The 19,053-nt window shown below is 40.0% G+C and overlaps 1 protein-coding gene across 1 annotated transcript in view; it reads left to right on the top strand.

Annotated features, from left to right (window-relative positions):
* Positions 1 to 19,053, top strand: part of LOC309543151 (Fc receptor-like protein 5) — a 144,168-nt gene that overhangs the window by 28,868 nt on the left and 96,247 nt on the right. The window contains exons 2-5 of the mRNA XM_082242536.1: positions 9,988 to 10,047; positions 10,954 to 10,974; positions 15,771 to 16,034; positions 17,106 to 17,375. Coding sequence (XP_082098662.1) covers positions 10,017 to 10,047; positions 10,954 to 10,974; positions 15,771 to 16,034; positions 17,106 to 17,375 — 586 coding nt within the window. The 5' untranslated portion in view covers positions 9,988 to 10,016. The remainder of the gene's footprint in view (positions 1 to 9,987; positions 10,048 to 10,953; positions 10,975 to 15,770; positions 16,035 to 17,105; positions 17,376 to 19,053) is intronic.

Below are 19,053 nucleotides of genomic sequence, written 5' to 3'. Positions count from 1 at the left end.
TGCCCCATCATTGGTTATAATGGGAGGAATAATGCCCCATCATTGGTTATAATGGGAGGAATAGTGCCCCATCACTGGTTATAATGGGAGGAATAGTGCCTCGTTGTTGACTTGGGAACTCAGCACAGGGATGGTGGGAACCCATCATAATGGGCACAGCAGGTGTACAGACCTGGGAACTCAGCACAGGGATGGTGGGAACCCCTCCTAATGGGCACAGCAGTTGTACAGACCCAGGAACTCAGCACAGGGATGGTGGGAACCCCTCATAATGGGCACAGCAGGTGTACAGACCCAGGAACTCAGCACAGGGATGATGGGAACCCCTCATAATGTACAGACTGGAGAACTAAGCTCGCCAACAGGGGTCTCACCAATAGATACCTCAGAAGTTAGGATATCAAAACTTAGAATTTCATCAAGAAAATAGAAACCTGACTCCAGAAATTTGCCAATGTCATGATTTTCTCTTCCAGAGATCTTCTCCACTCCGAAAATCAAAGTGACCCCGTCCAGGGTAATAGAAGGAGATGAGATGACGGTGAGATGTGACACCAGATTGGATCCACTCAGAGGGGGCACAGAGCTGCACTTTGCCTTCTACAGAGATGGACGGAATGTGCGGGGATACAATGTATCTGATACATACAGAGATGGACGGACTGTGCGGGGATACAATGTATCTGATACATACAGAGATGGACGGAATGTGCGGGGATACGATGTATCTGATACATACAGAGATGGACGGAATGTGCGGGGATACGATGTATCTGATACATACAGAGATGGACGGAATGTGCGGGGATACAATGTATCTGATACATACAGAGTGCGGTCAGCTCAGCTGGAGGATTCTGGGAAATATACCTGTGAAGTGAGAACGGCGTCTGACACTGTGAGGAAGATGAGTGATTGGATCTATATCCAGATACATGGTGAGTACATAACATTAAACCAGCATCTTGTTCCATCACATATTACCTCTATTTAGTGGGGGCTGCCATTAGAAGCAAGCAGCGTATCTGACACGCCCCCCTTTGGTGGAGAATTGTGGGTATCACACAACAGTGGGAGGGTCTTAAAATCTGATCCTTCCTACAGTGTACAGGTGTCAGATATATGTAATGTGCCCAGGGGGGGGGGGGGGCAGGTAGGGGGGCCCAGGGGGCAATTGTCCCCTTTGCCCCCCTTATAAATCCTGCTCTGCCTGTATGCTTTGCAAGCAAATAAACTGATTTACTAAAGGAGTAAAGAATTCTCACCTTGTATTAAAGAATAAGGTGATCTTGTGTTTACTTTGAATATCCAATCATGTGTAGGGAATTAGGGATGAGTGGAGGGATTTAGCTGAAAAAATATTTTTCTGTAAAATGACCAATTTAATTGACATTTATTATTGGGCTGGAGTTAACAATTGCTGTAATCAGTGAAATTACAAGGTGACCATTCAGCATGGGCTCAGGCCGCACCTCTGGATCCACCAGTTGTCACTCCAGGAGCTAGGGGTGGTGAGGAACATAAATGGTGAAGTTTGGTGAGAAAAGAAAGTCTTTATTTTATTTGTATTTATATTTCTAAAAAGTCGATGGGTGATGGGAGAAGGATGGGGGTGGGGGAGAGATTTATCCTAAGGTTGGGCCATAAAAAAGCACAGCTTCAGATGAGACAAGCGGGGATTTTAAAATTTGTGCCCAAAAACCTCAGCAAAGATTAGCTAAAAAGTATATAAATGTTATTAAAATATACTCAAAAATATAAAAAAAAAAAACAACCACTTATGTGTGACATATGGTAAGTGTTACACATGGGAATACACATCATACAGTTGGATGGATCGACGCATTTCACTCCCAAAGTGAGCTTCTTCAGGATCCAGATGTGTTAACAATCTTCATGGTATATTCCTTATAAGTAAACAACATGGTATAAATGTCAATACAACATATCAATTTGATAGACATTAGTTTGTGGATATTCAATATATCGTCGTCTTTCAGGGGGTTCCACACCTATTTTCCTTATCCACATATAACAGCCATAGTCAGTCTATATTGAAGACACCTTTTTGTTCAAGACATCTATTGATCTAACCTTATTCAGGGTAAGGTTATGACCCGGTTTGGCTTCTCCCATTTTTATCCCTTTGTCTTCCTCCCCATCAATGGTTAGCTCCATTTTTGGTTCCCCCCCCCTTTTTTTTTTATATCCTTCTAGTTTTAGCCTATTCTCTCTTTTCTCCCCTCACTGTTGATGTATTTAACATGTATGATTATATATTATATATTTATGTGCTGACTGAAATTGATATGTTGTACTGACATTTACACCATGTTGTTTACTTATTATAAGGCATATACCATGAAGATTGTAAACACATCTGGATCCTGAAGAAGCTCACTCCGTGAGCGAAACACGTCGATCCATCCAACTGTATGATGTGTATTCCCATGTGTAACACTTATATGTCACACATAAGTGGTTGTTTTTTTTTTTTTTAAATCTCTTTTTGTGTATTATTTATTAAAATGTATATACTTTTAGCTATTCTTTGTTGAGGTTTTTGGGCACATCATTTTAAAATATCCGCTTGTCTCGTCTATTGTGACAGACTTGATACATTTACCCATTTCGTAACTTTAGGGGATGGTGCCAGAATTTTATAGACAAGACACATACTCTCCACCCAATTTCTATTAAGCACAGCTTTACCTCATTAAATATGTGAACATTAAATTACTTTTCAAGGTGAAGTTTGACTTTGCAAGGTCAGCAGCCTCTACTCCATTAGTAGATCAACGTCAAAGAATGAAGATTATTTCTATACCGGATTTATGTTTTATTTTGACCATGTATCCTCTGATTATCTCCTCAGATTACACGGTGCAGAATATAATACGACTGGTGATCTCTGGATTTGTATTGGCTGCCGCTCTCTGCTTCATCTACTTCCACAACAAGTGGTAGAGAAGAGGAAGAACTTCCAAGAAGCTTCCAACATCGGGGGCATTTATTATAGGATGGAAAATTGTGTTAGTTGACTGAAAGAACTATTTTTTTATTTTATGATATTTTATTCGGTTTATATGATCAAAAATTCATGCAGATACTTTATAAAAATATAATATAATAATAACAAGCAGAGAGATGTCCATGGAGCTCACACAGCCTACAATTTCCTGAGTTATCGGGAATACAGAAGTGGTCACTCCAATCTCCCACCATCAGGAGAGTTTATGAAGACGGAAATACAGAGACGCTCCGAAGTAGAAATGAAGATCGCATCACACAGATATTTTCAAGCTTTGCCACTTATGACCTAATATTAGAAACATTGTATTTTTTTGAAAAATACCTATACTCCTAATGTCCTCATTGTATGCATGGACAGTACATGACTAGGGTAGTTCAGATCCCACCTGTTTAACCATATTACCTGGATCAGTACCCAACACCACCCCCCTTTACCTTTAAATTACAATACTAACTCAGCATTGGGATTAAATGGCCCGTTCGGCCTTTTATTAACCACTTAAGCCCCAGAAGATTTTACCCCCTTCTTGACCAGGGCCTATTTTGTGATTTGGCACTGCGTGACTTTAACGGACAATTGCGCGGTCGTGCGACGCTGTACCCAAATGAAATTGACGTCCTTTTTTCCCCACAAACAGAGCTTTCTTTTGGTGGTATTTGTGCAATTTTTACTTTTTGCACTATAAACAAAAAAAGAGCGACAATTTTGCAAAAATAATATTTTTCACATTTTTCTATATGAAATTCCCCCAAAAAAATGTAAAAATCTAAATTTTTTTAACATTTTTGGCCAATTTGTTTTCTGCTACATATGTTTGGTAAAAAAAATTGCAATAAGCGTATTTTGATTGGTTTGCGCAAAAGTTATTGCGTTTACTAACTAAGATAAAAAAAACACCAAAAATGACAGAAATTTTTAACGAGTAATGGCGGTGATCTGCAATTTTTTTTTTGCGGGACTGCGACATTGCGGCGGACAGATCGGACCCTTGACTGACATTTTTGACACTTTTGGGGGTAACAGTGACATTACTACAGTAATCAGTGCTATACATATGCACTGATACTGTAAAAATGACACTGGCAGGGAAGGGGTTAACTTTATTGGTGGTGCAGGGGTTAAGTGTGTCCCTAGGGGCGTGCTTCTAACTGTAAAGGGGTGTGGCTAGTGATGTAACCTTAGAGACATACGATCCTACATAGCAGGATCGTATGATCTCTGCAGTTAGACCAGGGAGAATGACATTCAGCTTTGTTTACATCAGCCGCCTGCCTTTCTCCCTCTCCACGGGGAGATCGAGAGTGACCGGCGGACATCGGGTCCGCCAGCGGTTAAACAAAACCATAAATAACTTAAAAACATAAAACAGTCAAACCAATCCAGATCAAAGAATGGTTGCAAATCCCTGACGATTCCATCTCCCACATTTTTGGAGTCTGCGGTACCATTAAGTTAGGTTCTGTCCCCAGATGCCAAAAAAAACACCTGGAGGACTATCCTAACTGACCACAGACCCCTACCACCTTTCACTGCCCGGTCGGTCTAGACCAGTGGTGTAGAACCTTGGCACCCCAGATGTTTTGGAACTTCATTTCCCATGATGCACCAATACACTGCAGAATGCATGAGCATCATGGGAAATGTAGTTCCAAAACATCTGGGGTGCCAAGGTTCGCCATCACTGGTCTAGACTGAACAAGACCAACCATAGGACTCCATACCTGAGATGGGTCCCACCATTTTATCGTATGACACCATGTTTTGGACCCTCGTCAAAGACCCCAACCGCCAACATCCAACCTCCTTAGCAGAGCAACAAAAAAAAGCATTACCAGGGCGGCCTGGAGGGAGGTTTGTCCTATGATCTCCAGTCTGCAAGTGAAGCCCTTTCACATCTCCCCTCCAACTTCTCTCTCTCCTGCTCCTCCCCATCATCTTGTCTGCTCTGCCAATAAGGTAAGAGTCCTGACCTCTCATATCCCAACAACTAATTTAACCCCCTACTGCCTGGTTTTCCTTCCACCCTGTCATGTATGCCCTATGCTTATCATTTCCTTTAAGCTCTGGGCATGTCTATATAATGGGGTAATGCACACTACATATAAGTCTGTTCTTAGATTGCCAATGGATAATAAAGAGGTTGGGGCTGAGTGCTTTTCCTCAGCAGGTTCTCCATAGTCAATGTTCATACAACCATCTGTATGGATCAGTGGTTGGGCTGTCAGGATTATTGGGGGTAATTAAATAAAATAAAAATACATTGAATTATTAAAAGCTATATGTATATTCAGTCTTATATATATATAGATTGTGAACAGCACAGCTTCCATCTTATTTGAAGGTGAATGAAAGTTCATATATGTTCTTTTGCAAAATGTCTCTTACAAGAGAGTCTAGAATTTCAATAGAAGATCTCTGTCTATCTTGATCGTAAATAAGTGGTACATGGACATCTCATCAGATAAGGGTCATTTTAGCCAGACACCAACAGTCAGTGATGGCCAGTCTCGCTTGTAATCTTATCTGTATTTTAACATTTAAACTATATAAGTTTTAAAGATACATTATATCATGTGTGAGAAGATATTAGCAATAATTATGTCATTATATTATGTAAGGCATATACATATTTAGAAATTATCTGTATACCATATGCTGGGTTTTATATTCTTGCACATAAAAATCTTACTTAGGTAAAACCAATTCCACTTAAATCGCTTCACTTATAGGGAGTGTTTGTATAAGATTTGTTTCAGTCTTGGCTAGGTGATATAAATCCTACAATACTAACCTAGATGTCTGAAGTGTTTGACAGAATCCAAATAATTAATGGTCTTTCACTAGCCATAGGTCAAAAAGGTCATCAGATAATAATAGTGGTAATTATTCTATATGTTGAATCTAATGAACAGTACAATACTGCCCCCTTTGGAGATGCTACTAAATGCAGTCTCGGGGTAACTCAGTATTTTCCAATATAAATATATATATTGTATTAATAATTATCTTTATAAATGGCTTTACCAGATCCAATCTCTGCCAAGATGAGTGATGGAGATATTAGATGGACATTTATGTATGTATTGAGAGTATGGACAAGTTTATATGTTGCTTTTATGATTACTCTTAAATATAAAGAAATCATCCTTTAATTTTATTATCCAAAGTATTGGGTTAATTGAAGAGGCGTGACTATGACCTCACCAGTTAATGAATAAAATGTCCCAACCAATGGGGATAATGTTCCTCCCACTGGGTTTAACTTATGGTAATTTTAATAGTCCTTTGTTCAATACAATATAAAAAGAAGAACCCAGATGTAAGAGACACATTACACTACTGACAACACACATTACACCTACAACACACACGCTACTCACATCCATCTATATACTCATCTACACATACTCCATCTTGCTCCATCATTTATCTGAAACTTTGAGGGACGCCAAATGAAACTCCTCCCTAACTGGCCACCAATTTAAGAAGGCATCCATCTTAAGGACTCTGGTAACGACCATTTGAAGCAAACAGCCATCTTAAGTGTGGTAAATATACCTTGCTGTTTATTTGAGTTTATTCAATATTGTTTATTTCCTTCCTTATATGTTTTATATTGCATATTTAAGGGTAATACGATTACAATCCCAGCCGTTTAAACCATAGTAGATTTTTCTCTAAAAAGCTGATTTTTGTTTTTATACATTTTTATGAATTTAGCGCAATATTTGCGATTTTAGTCTCCCGTTTTGCATAGCTTATCCTCGCTCCATCTGCAGTGGAGTGACTATCGGCTGCGCAATTCACAGACAATTGTGGTCTGATTATATAGACACTTACCTATGGTTTATGCTATACCTGGGGAAAAAGGTAATCTTGTTTTATTTATACTTTCATTATTGAGCTACATATAACATTGCATTTATTGTTTTAAGTTTGTATTTTATGTAAAGTTATCTTTTTGTTTCATTTCCAGTTTGATCATTTATTGTGAATTCATGTCTTGTGAATAAATATTCTTATATATATTCCCTACTGTACACTGTATTCACTAAGATTGGTATATGTTTTTAAAAAGAAATTAATCAATTAAAAAGAACTTGTTACATATTGATTTGTGGAAATAAGTTGAGATTCTCCTTCCTTACAGATCTTTGCTTATTGACATAAATAGACACTGTTATATTCAGAGCAGTATAAATATCCTAACAGGGCTCTTCCATGAAAACGCAGCCAATGGTATGTATACAGTGGAGCATGATGGGAAAAGGAGGAGCTTCAGACAGACTGAGTTATATAGACCCCAGCCATTGGTATCTGAAGAGGAGGGAAATGCTGAATACTGCAAAAGGATAGAAAGGTTTAGCTCTGTCTTAAGGTGTTTTTAACCACTTCAAGTGTCCAGGCCAATGTTCAGCTTTCAGCGCTGTCACACTTTGAATGAAAATTGTGCGGTCATGCAGCACTGTACCCGTATGCATTTTTTATAAATTTATTTCACACAAATAGAGCTTTCTTTTGGTGGTATTTGATCACCACTTTTTTTTTGCTACATAAAATAAAAAAAAGAATGAAAATTTTGAAAAAAAAAAAAATTTTTGCTTAGTTTTTGTTATAAAACTTTAATACATTTAAAAAAAATAATCTTTCTTCATAAATTTAGGCCAAAATGTATTCTGGTACATTTTTTTGGTAAAAACAAGCCAAATCAGTGTATATTATGTAGTCTGTGTTAAAGTTATAGAGCCAACAAACTATGGAATATATTTCTGAAAATTGATCAGTTGAGACCATAAATGCAGTATGCTGGTATGATGTATTGAAGTGAGCAGGACACTAATATCGGGTATTGAAATGATCAGGATGTTGGTATGAAGGTGATCAAGATGCTAGTATGGGTAATGGCAGTGATCAGGATGCTGGTATGGCCTATGGGATGATCAGAACACTGCTATGGAGTATGGTGGTGATCAGGACACTGGTATGGGGTATGGCGGTGATAAGAATGCTGGTATGGGGTATGGTGGTGATCAGGATGCTGGTATGGCAGTGATCAGGACACTGTTATGGGGTATGGTGGTGATCAGGATGCTGGTATGGGGTATGGCGGTGATCAAGAGGCTGGTATGGGGTATGGCGGTGATCAGGATGCTGGTATGGGGTATGGTGGTGATCAGAATTCTGGTTTGGGGTATGGCGGTGATCAGGACACTGGTATGGGGTATGGCGGTGATCAGGATGCTGGTATGGGGAATGGCGGTGATCAGGATGCTGGTATGGGGTATGGCGGTGATCAGGACACTGGTATGGGGTATGGCGGTGATCAGGATGCTGGTATGGGGTATGGCGGTGATCAGGATGCTGGTATGGGGTATGGCAGTGATCAGGATGCTGGTATGGGGTATGGCGGTGATCAGGAGGCTTGTATGGGGCATGGCGGGGATCAGGATGCTGGCATGGGGTATGGCGGTGATCAGGATGCTGGTATGGGGTATGGTGGTGATCAGGAAGCTGGTATGGGGTATGGCGGTGATCAGGACACTGGTATGGGGTATGGTGGTGATCAGGATGCTGGTATGGGGTATGGTGGTGATCAGGACACTGATATGGGGTATGGCAGTGATCAGAATGCTGACTTCAAAGTTTTGGCGTATGGGTTCCCCTTAATATCCATACCAGATCTGAAGGGACTAGTAGGGACCCCATGTTGTTTTTTCTTTATTTTCTGTAAATTCTGTAAATCCTTCCAGGAAGGGGAATGATTGAAACTCTTTAAGTGCTACCTGTGGGATGGACATCCCTAATAATGGACACAGAAGGAACACCTTCATAAGGGAAGGAACTCCTCGTGGCTGATTTACAAAGAATTGATAAAAAGAGAAGTAAGGGGTCCATTTTTATTTTCTGCATCATACTTACCTAGGTGGATGCAGCATCTGTCCCCCGCTGGCCCTAAGACTAAGAACTGAGCGATCAAACACCGCCAGTAGCTCGGTTCTCAGAGTTCCTTGACCAGAGTGCTCTCTGGTCTGCCCCCCTCTCCCCAGCTCACTGGTGGGCACGAGCGACCAACTAATGCTGTCAGCAACTCGCTGAGCACCTCATCTGGATCCTGGTCCAGACATGTGGGCGGATCCCGACTTCCTTGTAGCGATCTTGCCCAAGCCTGGACCAGCTCTGTGTGGTCAGCCATCAGTCAGCTTCAGCCCGCTGTCTGCTGAAAATGGGTCACAGAATGAACTGCACTCCTGTAATCCACAGCACAGCCAAATGAGCTTTCCACATTCTTCTCCTTCAAGTGACTGTATGAACTACCTCAATAAAATAGACTTGGACCAATCTATTGACTGCTCCAAGTGTCTGGAGTGGATCCTTAGCTCCCTTTGCTGTGGTGAAGTTGGGATAGTGCCATGTTAAGCTAAAGCTAGACTGTGCATCCCTTGAGGAACGCACATGGAGACGTAAGGATCATGGTGGAACCAACGGTGGGCAAACCTGGTCACGCTAGGGGGTTTGTGGTGGATGGGGGAATCGAAGAACTATCTTGGAACCACATGAAGATGTCAGGCCGGGTGTAAGAAGTGTCTCCAGCCCCTAGCAGTAATCACTGTGTTCTTCCGACAGGGTCCCCTCCACCCACCGGGAGAACACAATAGTTCCATGGGAGGGGTTCTCCATCAACCCCGCCTATGTTGATACGATCAAGCGATTATCTTTCCTACAACCTATGATTGCTGGAAAGAAAATTGCATCACCCATGGCCTGCCTTAGTCTGCCCTGATTCATGGGGGTGTCGGAGAAGAGAATGTGGGTGATTCTGTGATGATCTCAGCCCGCCCACGGGTTACTCTTGAATTTTGTCCTCTGACGTGGTTTTACCAGTGATGACATTTCCTATACTGTATATAAAAGTCAGGAAATTAGAAGAGTCAGAACTTCTGCTTTACTGAGAGAAGCTGACATCTCGCTGGACACTGCGACCATGTCTGCCGCCATCATCATCATATTCCTGTGTAAGTACAAAGACATTTCTTCTAGATTTCATCTGAGAGCCCTTCCTGTGTGACACCGACAAAGAGACACACCAACTATAACACACATAAATCACATAACACACAAATACATACTATATAATACATACACAGACACAACACAAAGTGCAAAACACCCAACATAACACACAGCAAACAGAGCATACAACACAATACATAACAAACATCAAACAGAGCATACAACACAATACATAACAAACATCAAACAGAGCATACAACACAATACATAACACACAGCAAACAGAACATACAACACAATACATAACACACAGCAAACAGAGCATACAACACAATACATAACACACAGCAAACAGAACATACAACACAATACATAACACACAGCAAACAGAGCATACAACACAATACATAACACACAGCAAACAGAGCATACAACACAATACATAACACACAGCAAACAGGACATACAACACAATACATAACACACAGCAAACAGAACATACAACACAATACATAACACACAGCAAACAGAGCATACAACAAAATACATAACACACAGCAAACAGGACATACAACATAATACATAACACACAGCAAACAGAACATACAACACAATACATAACACACAGCAAACAGAACATACAACAAAATACATAACACACAGCAAACAGGACATACAACACAATACATAACACACAGCAAACAGAACATACAACAAAATACATAATGGCTGGGGTTCTAGGCAGGGAAAAGGGGGGGGGGGGTGATCCCGTCCTGCCTATGTAGAGCCCCTCCCCCCTATATCTCAGCAGTCTACATAGGCAGGAGGGGAGAGATGGGATATACTGGAGGGATATAGAAAATAGATCAGATATGGGAAATTTTACATTTTGTGTTTTCTTTTCACAGCACTCATGACGGGAAAATCTGGTAAGTGCAAATCTGGGATTGGGAATTCACCATAAAAATAATTCTTACGATTAATAAGTAATATTTGTATCAATGTGTGGAATGGATGTGTAGATAAAGTGTTATATTTGATTACTTGTATTTGTTTTCATTTTGCACACAATTAACACAGTTGCAAAAATAAATAAATAAATAAATAAAAGTTCCCTGCAAAAAATAGAAAAATGTGCAAATCTGGGATTGGGAATAAACCATAAAAATAATAGTTACAATTAATAAGTAATATTTGTATCAATGTGTGTAATTAATGTGTAGATAAACTAATTAATTTGATTATTTGTATTTGTTTTAATTTTGTACGCAATTAACACAGTTGCAAAAAAAAAAAAAAAAAAAAAAAAACTCCCTGCAAAAAATGCCGAAAAAAAAGAAAAAAAAAAAAGAGGTAGAGGTACATTTCCACGTTTGCAGCCGAAATAAGATAACATCTACTTTTTTTTCATAAGCTCCCAATTACATAGAAGAGCTAAAAATACATCTCTGCTTACATTTTACTGCTTTTTATTTGATTAACAATTCTACTTCCCTTCCCCCTGTATGTAATGGTAAAGAGTGGGCTAGAGAGTTTACCATAATTAGCCCTGTCTGTACTGTGCTGGCAGATCTCATTATCCGTTGTAAACTAGATGAGCGCACTCTGTCCTAACAAAAAGTTAAAGACATTGCGGCTGATTTCTAAGTAAATTCTGGTAAATTCTATGGTAATGCACTTTCTAAAACTCTGTCCCTGACTCTATTCTGAACAAGAAAAAAATCTGCCTATATAATCCGCCCCAAATAAACATCTAGGAATATATTTTCTGAATGTTGCTCAGACAATCCCACTTCTCTGCCTTCTTCTACAATAATGCCGTGTCCTGGGTTGTGTCTCAGGATTACAGTATTCTCTATATTAGAGTTATTGAGAATGCATATTAGCTGAGCAAGGGTATTAAAATAGAATGGTGGTTGCTCGTGGGCAGGTCCTACATATTAACGTTAAAAATGAAAAAAAAAATGTAATTAAAAATCATTATTACTATTATATATATATATATATATATATATATATATATATATATATATATTTTTTTTTTTTTTTAACATACTTTCACCAGTCAGTGTCTCTGATAATTGCCACACCAGTCACATACTGATGCTGTACTGCACTGACGACAAGAAAAATAGTGAAAAAAAAAAACATTTCTCCAGTTTCTTCATTTTAATAAACATTGTGACAAAAAAAATGTATCCTGTTTCTTAATTTTCATAAAAATTGTGACAAAAAAATGACAGCAGCTCACACCATGCCTCTTATTAAATACCTTGGACTGTCTACTTTCCAAAAAGGGGTTATTTGAGGGGTATTTGTAATGTCCTGGCAGGATTGATCAATTTTCAAATATACAGAATATATCATAGTATGTAGACACCATAACTTTCACACCAACCAATTAATTAGACATGTGCGGTTTGTTTCATTCCGAATAAATATTCAAACTTTTCATTATTCGGAGATTCGGATATATCCGAATTGCAGTGTAAACAAAGTTTATCGAATGCCTCGAATAATGAAACGAAATTCGTCCAAATTCCAGAAATTCGAATTGAAATTTGAATCTAATTTTACATCGACTTCCAGTCAAATTCGAACTGTAAACATACTTCTAAAATCAAAGACTGTGTGTGTTATTAGCAGAGTTGTATAAAGTACTTGAAACTTGAGTAGAAGTGGAAGTGCTCGATGAAAAAGTGACTTGAGTAGAAGTACTAAAGTATTCAACATTTTTTGTACTTAAGTATTGCAAGTAGTTTTTTTTTAAAAAAAAATTGCTACTCAAGTACTGAAAGTAAAAGTACAAGTACTGTGTTATGTAGTTATTAAAGAAAGAAGTCAAACGTTTATTAAAGTTAAAGTTAAAGTTGTGAAAGAAAGAAGTCAAAAGTACACATGACATTATACACATTTTTTGGAGCTTCATGAAACCTGCCATCTACTGTTCTGGCAGTGGTAATTTTTATAATAGTAACGAGTAACTATGCAGCACAAAAAAAAAATATCGGAGTAGAAGTATTGAAATCATTGAAAAAATGTAGTGAAGTAAAAGTGGAAGTAGGAGAAAAATTAACACAGTTGCAAAAAAAGAAAAAAGAAAATTCTACTCCAGGAAAGTACAGATACCGCCTTTCCGTACTTAAGTACAGTAGTGAAGTAGTTCTACTTAGTTACTATACATCTCTGGTTATTAGAGCACTATTTGGAAATAATTGGTGTTTTTGTTAAGCCAAAGATGATTTAAAGAGTCATTGTAATCATTTGATGAAGATTTTTCTTTTGTTTGTTCACTTTGCCGCATTAACCTCCCTGGCGGTATGATTGTTTCGGATTTTAGGTGCTGAAAGCAGTACCATTATTTTGCATGTAATTCTTAAAGTGGAGTTCCGCCCATTTTAGTAACTTTAGATGTATGTAATCCCCTTTAAAACGACTTTGGAAACTTTTTTTTTTTTGCTAATAAATACCTTATTTTCTGCTTTATTCATCCTCTCCTCACTTCCGGGTCCGGTCGGCGATTACGTCATTCGGCGATTCGCAGGGTGTGCTGGGATGTATCTCAGGGCATGAAATCTCGCATTATTACACAGGAGATGAGCTGTACTGCATGCTCTGCCCCGCCTCCGCCCTGCCTCCTCCCAGTGAGCTCAGTGAGGATATAAAAATGCTTTCAGTCCTCGCTCACTGAGAGGAGGCGGGGCGGAGCACGGCCTCAATACAATACATACAGTACAGCTCACTGAGAGGAGGCGGGGCGGAGGTGGGGCAGAGGCGGGGCAGAGGCGGGGCAGAGCACGCAGTACAGCTCATCTCCTGTGTAATAATGTGAGATTTCATGCCCTGAGATACATCCCAGCACCCCCTGCAAATCGCCGAATGACGTAATCGCCGACCGGACCCGTAAGTGAGGAGAGGATGAATAAAGCAGAAAATAAGGCATTTACAAGCAAAAAAAAAGTTTCCATTGGTAAAAGCTGTTTTAAAGGGGATTACATACATCTATGTAATCCAATTTATTAAAAAATAACTGTGCGTTCTTCTTTGTAACATCTCGGGTATGATAAAGTTTGAAACACAAAATCATAAATTATAATATAATAAATAACTATAAATAAGTTAAAGTATAAATATATATATAGTACAGTAAAACTGCAGGCAAGGGCACTGGGGGGCAAACTAAGGTCAATATATTTTATTTAGTAATGTAATCCAATAGGATTACAATATATCAGTGTGTTTGTGTGTTTTACTTTTTGAATTTGCCGCTGGTTCCACCCCCCTGCGACACGACGCTCGCAGGGAACGGAAGCTGGGGCACAGAGCATCAGGCGGAAGATCTGGCCGCCATACACTGCGGGAACACATCGTGGGATCCCGGGGACAAGGTAAGTAACCTCTCTTTCAGGATCCAGCTATGCTAAATTAAACTAAATACATTTGGGAGCACATGGTTGCTAATGGGTGGATAGGAAGCAGGTGGGAGGGAGCAGCCCAAACTTCCCCCACCCCACTTTCATCCACGACTGGTATGGTATCTCAATGCTCTAATAGCAATGTTCTTAAGATGGTACAAACTGAAAACGACCAGCTGAAAAGCATACACCTCCAATCCCTTGGCAGATGCAGTGTAAAACACAGATTGGGACTTTATATGAGGCAATTTGCCTGTATAGCTCAGTGCCTCCATCCCTAATTTCATAAAATATTTGGGACTTTACATGAGACAAGCAGGTCATGCTATGGTCTCCATCCCTGTATATGAAAAAACTGGGGTCAAATTTGACTGCATCCACCAAAAACGCACGAAAATCGCACGGTGAGACTTTAAATGAAGCACCAGCCTGTAGGCAAGGTGCCTCCATCCCTAGTTACATAGACAATGTGGGCTATGTGGGACTTTAAATGAGACACCGGCAGGTATGCCCAGTGTCTCCATCCCTGTATCGGAAAAAACAAATTGAAAAGGATTATAAGTGGTGCATGGAAGTCAGCCAGCCCCCAGTCTGATGTACTCACCCTCCAGTCTGCCACCAACCAAGTAGATCTGTCTCAATATACATAAAGAACAGGGGTTTAGTTGACACACATTTGCAAACGCATGTGTAAGCTGCAGAGCTACTTCACGGCACCCTGTTTTATCTGCAGTCCCTAACACTTTTTAAATTTAAGTGTCTCCACTCTGGGAGCACATGGTTGCTAATGGTTGCTAATGGTTGCATAATTTGATTTTATTTATATGTATTATGACAGAAAGAAGAAAGAAAACATTTTTCAAAATTTTATTCTTAAATAAAAATCCCAGTGGTGATCAAATACCACCAAAAAGCTCTATTTGTGGGGAAAAAAGAAAAAGATAAAAATGTACTTTGGGTACAGCACTGCATGACTGCACAATTACCAGTTAAAGTAGCGCAGTGCCGAATGAAGGGGGTAAAACCTTCTGGAGCTCTAGTGGGTAAAAGTGAACTTGCTCTTCTCCTTTAGTAGATAAAAGTCATTGCCGGGTGTGTTGGATTCCTGCTCACCCAATGTGTGAGTGTCGGGTTTATCCTCCTCCAGAACTTTCCTCACTGCCGGGTTCTTTTTCTCCTATTTATAGGTTGGTAATGACTTTCTTTGTCTTTCTGGATTGTAAAGTGAATGTTTTCTCTCATCTATATGATTTCATTGATGAACATTGTGCTGTGTATGTGTTCTGTGTGATCTCTTCTCTCTTCTATAGGAGAGGCCATCAGACCGGTGGTGACCTTCACACCCAACTGGGGGAATATACTACAAGGTGACCCTATGACTCTAACATGTGATGTGCCGTCTACTGTACCAGAGGAGCCCCGGACCTATCACTGGTACAAAGATAACCAACCAATACACAGAGATCAACAAACCCTTCACAGAACATCTTCATCAGAGGAGGACAGTGGAGATTACCAGTGCCGGATCAGTGCCGGTGATATCAGTGATCCCGTCACACTAAATGTTACAGCCAGTGAGTTATCTCCTCATCTCCATAATTCCATTATATGAGGTCTGTAACCACTTCTGGACCGGAAAGATTTGCCCCTCCCCAGGCCATTTTTTTGCGATTCAGCATTGCGTTATTTTAACTGACAATTGCGCTGTCGTGCGACGCTGTACCTAAATAAAATTGGCGTCCTTTTTTTCCCACAAATAGAGCTTTCTTTTTGATAGTATTTGATCACCTGTGCGATTTTTATTTTTTGCGCTATAAACAAAAAAAGCGACAATTCTAAAAAAATTTAAAAAAAAACACAATATTTTTCACATTCTGATATATAACATTCCCAAAAAAAAAAAATGTAAATTAAAAATCTTTTTTTTTCATCCTTTTAGGCCAATTTGTATTCTGCTATGTTTGGTAAAAAAAAAAAATTGCAATAAGCGTATTTTGATTGGTTTGCGCAAAAGTTATAGCGTTACAAACTAGGGGGAAAGATTTGTCATTTTAAATTTTTTTTTTTTACTAGTAATGGCGGCGATCTGCGATTTTTAGCGGGACTGCAACATTGCGGCGGACAGATCGGAACCCTAACTGACATTTTTGACACTTTTGGGGGTACCAGTGACATTACTACAGTAATCAGTGCTATAAATATGCACTGTTAGGGAAGGGGTTAACCTAATGGGTGATCAAAGGATTAAATGTTTGCCTAGGGGGTTGTTTTCTAACTGTGAGGGGAAGGGGCTTGTGAAATGACCATAGAGGCCTGTGATCCTACATAGGAAGATCACAGGCGCTCTGTGATCATTTCAAAGAGAACAACGGTTGGCTGTGTTTACAACAGGCGATTGGCCTTCTCTCTCAGTGGGAAGCGATCGCAGGAGCCCGTCGGCAATCAGTGCCGCCGGTCCCATGCATCAGCATCCCCGCTGCCTAGCAGGGGTGAGAGTGCGCCATCGGCAGAGCGCACTTGTCCCCACGAGTGCTCCCGTGAATTGCCCGTACCCGATTCGTGCAGCCAAGCCAGCCTGCTGCAGTATATATGCAGCGGGCGGTCGGTCGGTAATTGGTTAAATATAATATTATTTATTTTCCCAGGTTATGTCATCCTGCAGAGACCTCCATCTGCCATTTATGAAGGAGACCTCCTGACTCTGAGATGTCATCATATAAAAGATTATGGTAGCTATCCACCAAGATTTTTCAGGAATAATGAAGAGATGAAATCACAATTCCCGAACTCGGAGTTCCGTATTCAGAAAGTAGATCTAAAAACAGCCGGACATTATAAATGTACTAAACGGATAGTATATCCTGGTAGATCTGATTACTATGAGTTCTCAGATGAATTCTCAGTCTCTGTGAAAGGTGAGTCCCTACAACACGGCACACCCTGGGGATGGTACGGGGATCGGGGGATGGATGGATATAGTGGAAAGAGCTCAGTATAGGGATCTGTAGGATCATTGGATGGATGGGACAGAGACAACATTTTAGGCCCCATGCTCCCTTGAGCTCAAAAACATCTGTTTTACAGGCATCTGACATTTTGTATTTCTTTGCCTCTCTATGCCCCTGCATGGTGACCTCGGTGTTCATGCACACATAGACATTTACAGGAGTTTAGAGGCAGAAAAACATTACTCGTGTGTTCAGGAGAGGTGCGTTTTGACAGAAAAAGCGCATGACAAGCCTAAATGTTTAGCGAGCTCAACAAAAATAAGAAATGCAAATAAATTGACATCTAAATAATCCAAATTGTTGGTGATTCCCACACAATATAAAAACTTTGAAATAAAGTTGTAAAGAAAAAATAGTGTACAAATGAATATATAAAAAGGCATGTTATCCTTAACCACTTAAGCCCCGGAAGATTTTACCCCCTTCCTGACCAAGGGTTTTTTTGCGATTTTTTACTGCATGACTTTAATGGACCATTGCGCGGTCGTGCGACGCTGTACCTAAACGAATTTGACGTCCTTTTTTTGCCACAAACAGAGCTTTCTTTTGGTGGTATTTGATCACCTGTGCGATTTTTTGATCATGCGCTATAAACAAAATAAGAGCGTCAATTTTGCAAAAATAGCAATATTTTTCACATTTTTTTATATGAAATTCCCCCAAAAAAAAAGTAAAAATCAAAATTTTTTAACATTTTTGGCCAATTTGTTTTATGCTACATATGTTTGGTAAAAAAATTGCAAAAAGCGTATTTTGATTGGTTTGCGCAAAAGTTATTGCGTTTACTAACAAAGGGAAAGATTTTTGTCATTTTTGGTGTTTTTTTTTTTTAACGCGTAATGGCGGCGATCTGCAATTTTTTTGCGGTACTGCGGCATTGCGGCGGACAGATCGGACCCTTGACTGACATTTTTGACACTTTTGGGGGTACCAGTGACATTACTGCAGTAATCAGTGCTATACATATGCACTGTTACTGTAAAAATGACACTGGCAGTGAAGGGATTAATTGTATTGGAGAGGGAGGGGTTAAGTGTGTCCTAGGGGCGTGTTTCTAACTGTGATTGGACATGGCTACTAGTGTAAAAACAGAGATCAACGGTCCTACATAGTAGAACTGTCTGATCTCCATTTTTACACAGGGGAGAATGACAGGCGGCTTGTTTACATCAGCCGCCCGCCTTTCTCCCTTCCCGGGGAACGATCGCAAGTGACCGGCGGACATCGGGTCCGCCGGTCACACGCACTGACTTCTTAGGGAACGAGACGGGGCGGGTGCGAACCTCAGCGGGCGTGTGCTCGCCCGCTATTGGCTCACAAGCCGGTGACAGGCTAGTGACGTACCGGTACGTCACTTTGCCTGGCCGGGGCTGACCGCCGCAGTATATGTACTTGCGGCGGTCGGCAAGTGGTTAACACATATAGGATGAATAAAGTCCTCGGATCATTCACACTGATCCCAAAACAACCAAAGAATGAACTTCAATAAATCAGGAGATCTTCAATCCAGTCATCAATGAATCAATATATCCTTATATGTGAAGTAGAGGGAGTAGCCCCTTACCAGATAACGTTGCAATGTGAG

The sequence above is a fragment of the Pelophylax lessonae genome (genome assembly GCF_965119305.1).
Source record: "Pelophylax lessonae genome assembly, chromosome: 13".
NCBI classification, from domain to species: Eukaryota; Metazoa; Chordata; class Amphibia; order Anura; family Ranidae; genus Pelophylax; species Pelophylax lessonae.
The sequence above is the reverse complement of the archived record's forward strand: the minus strand, read 5'-3'. Positions and strand labels throughout refer to the sequence as shown.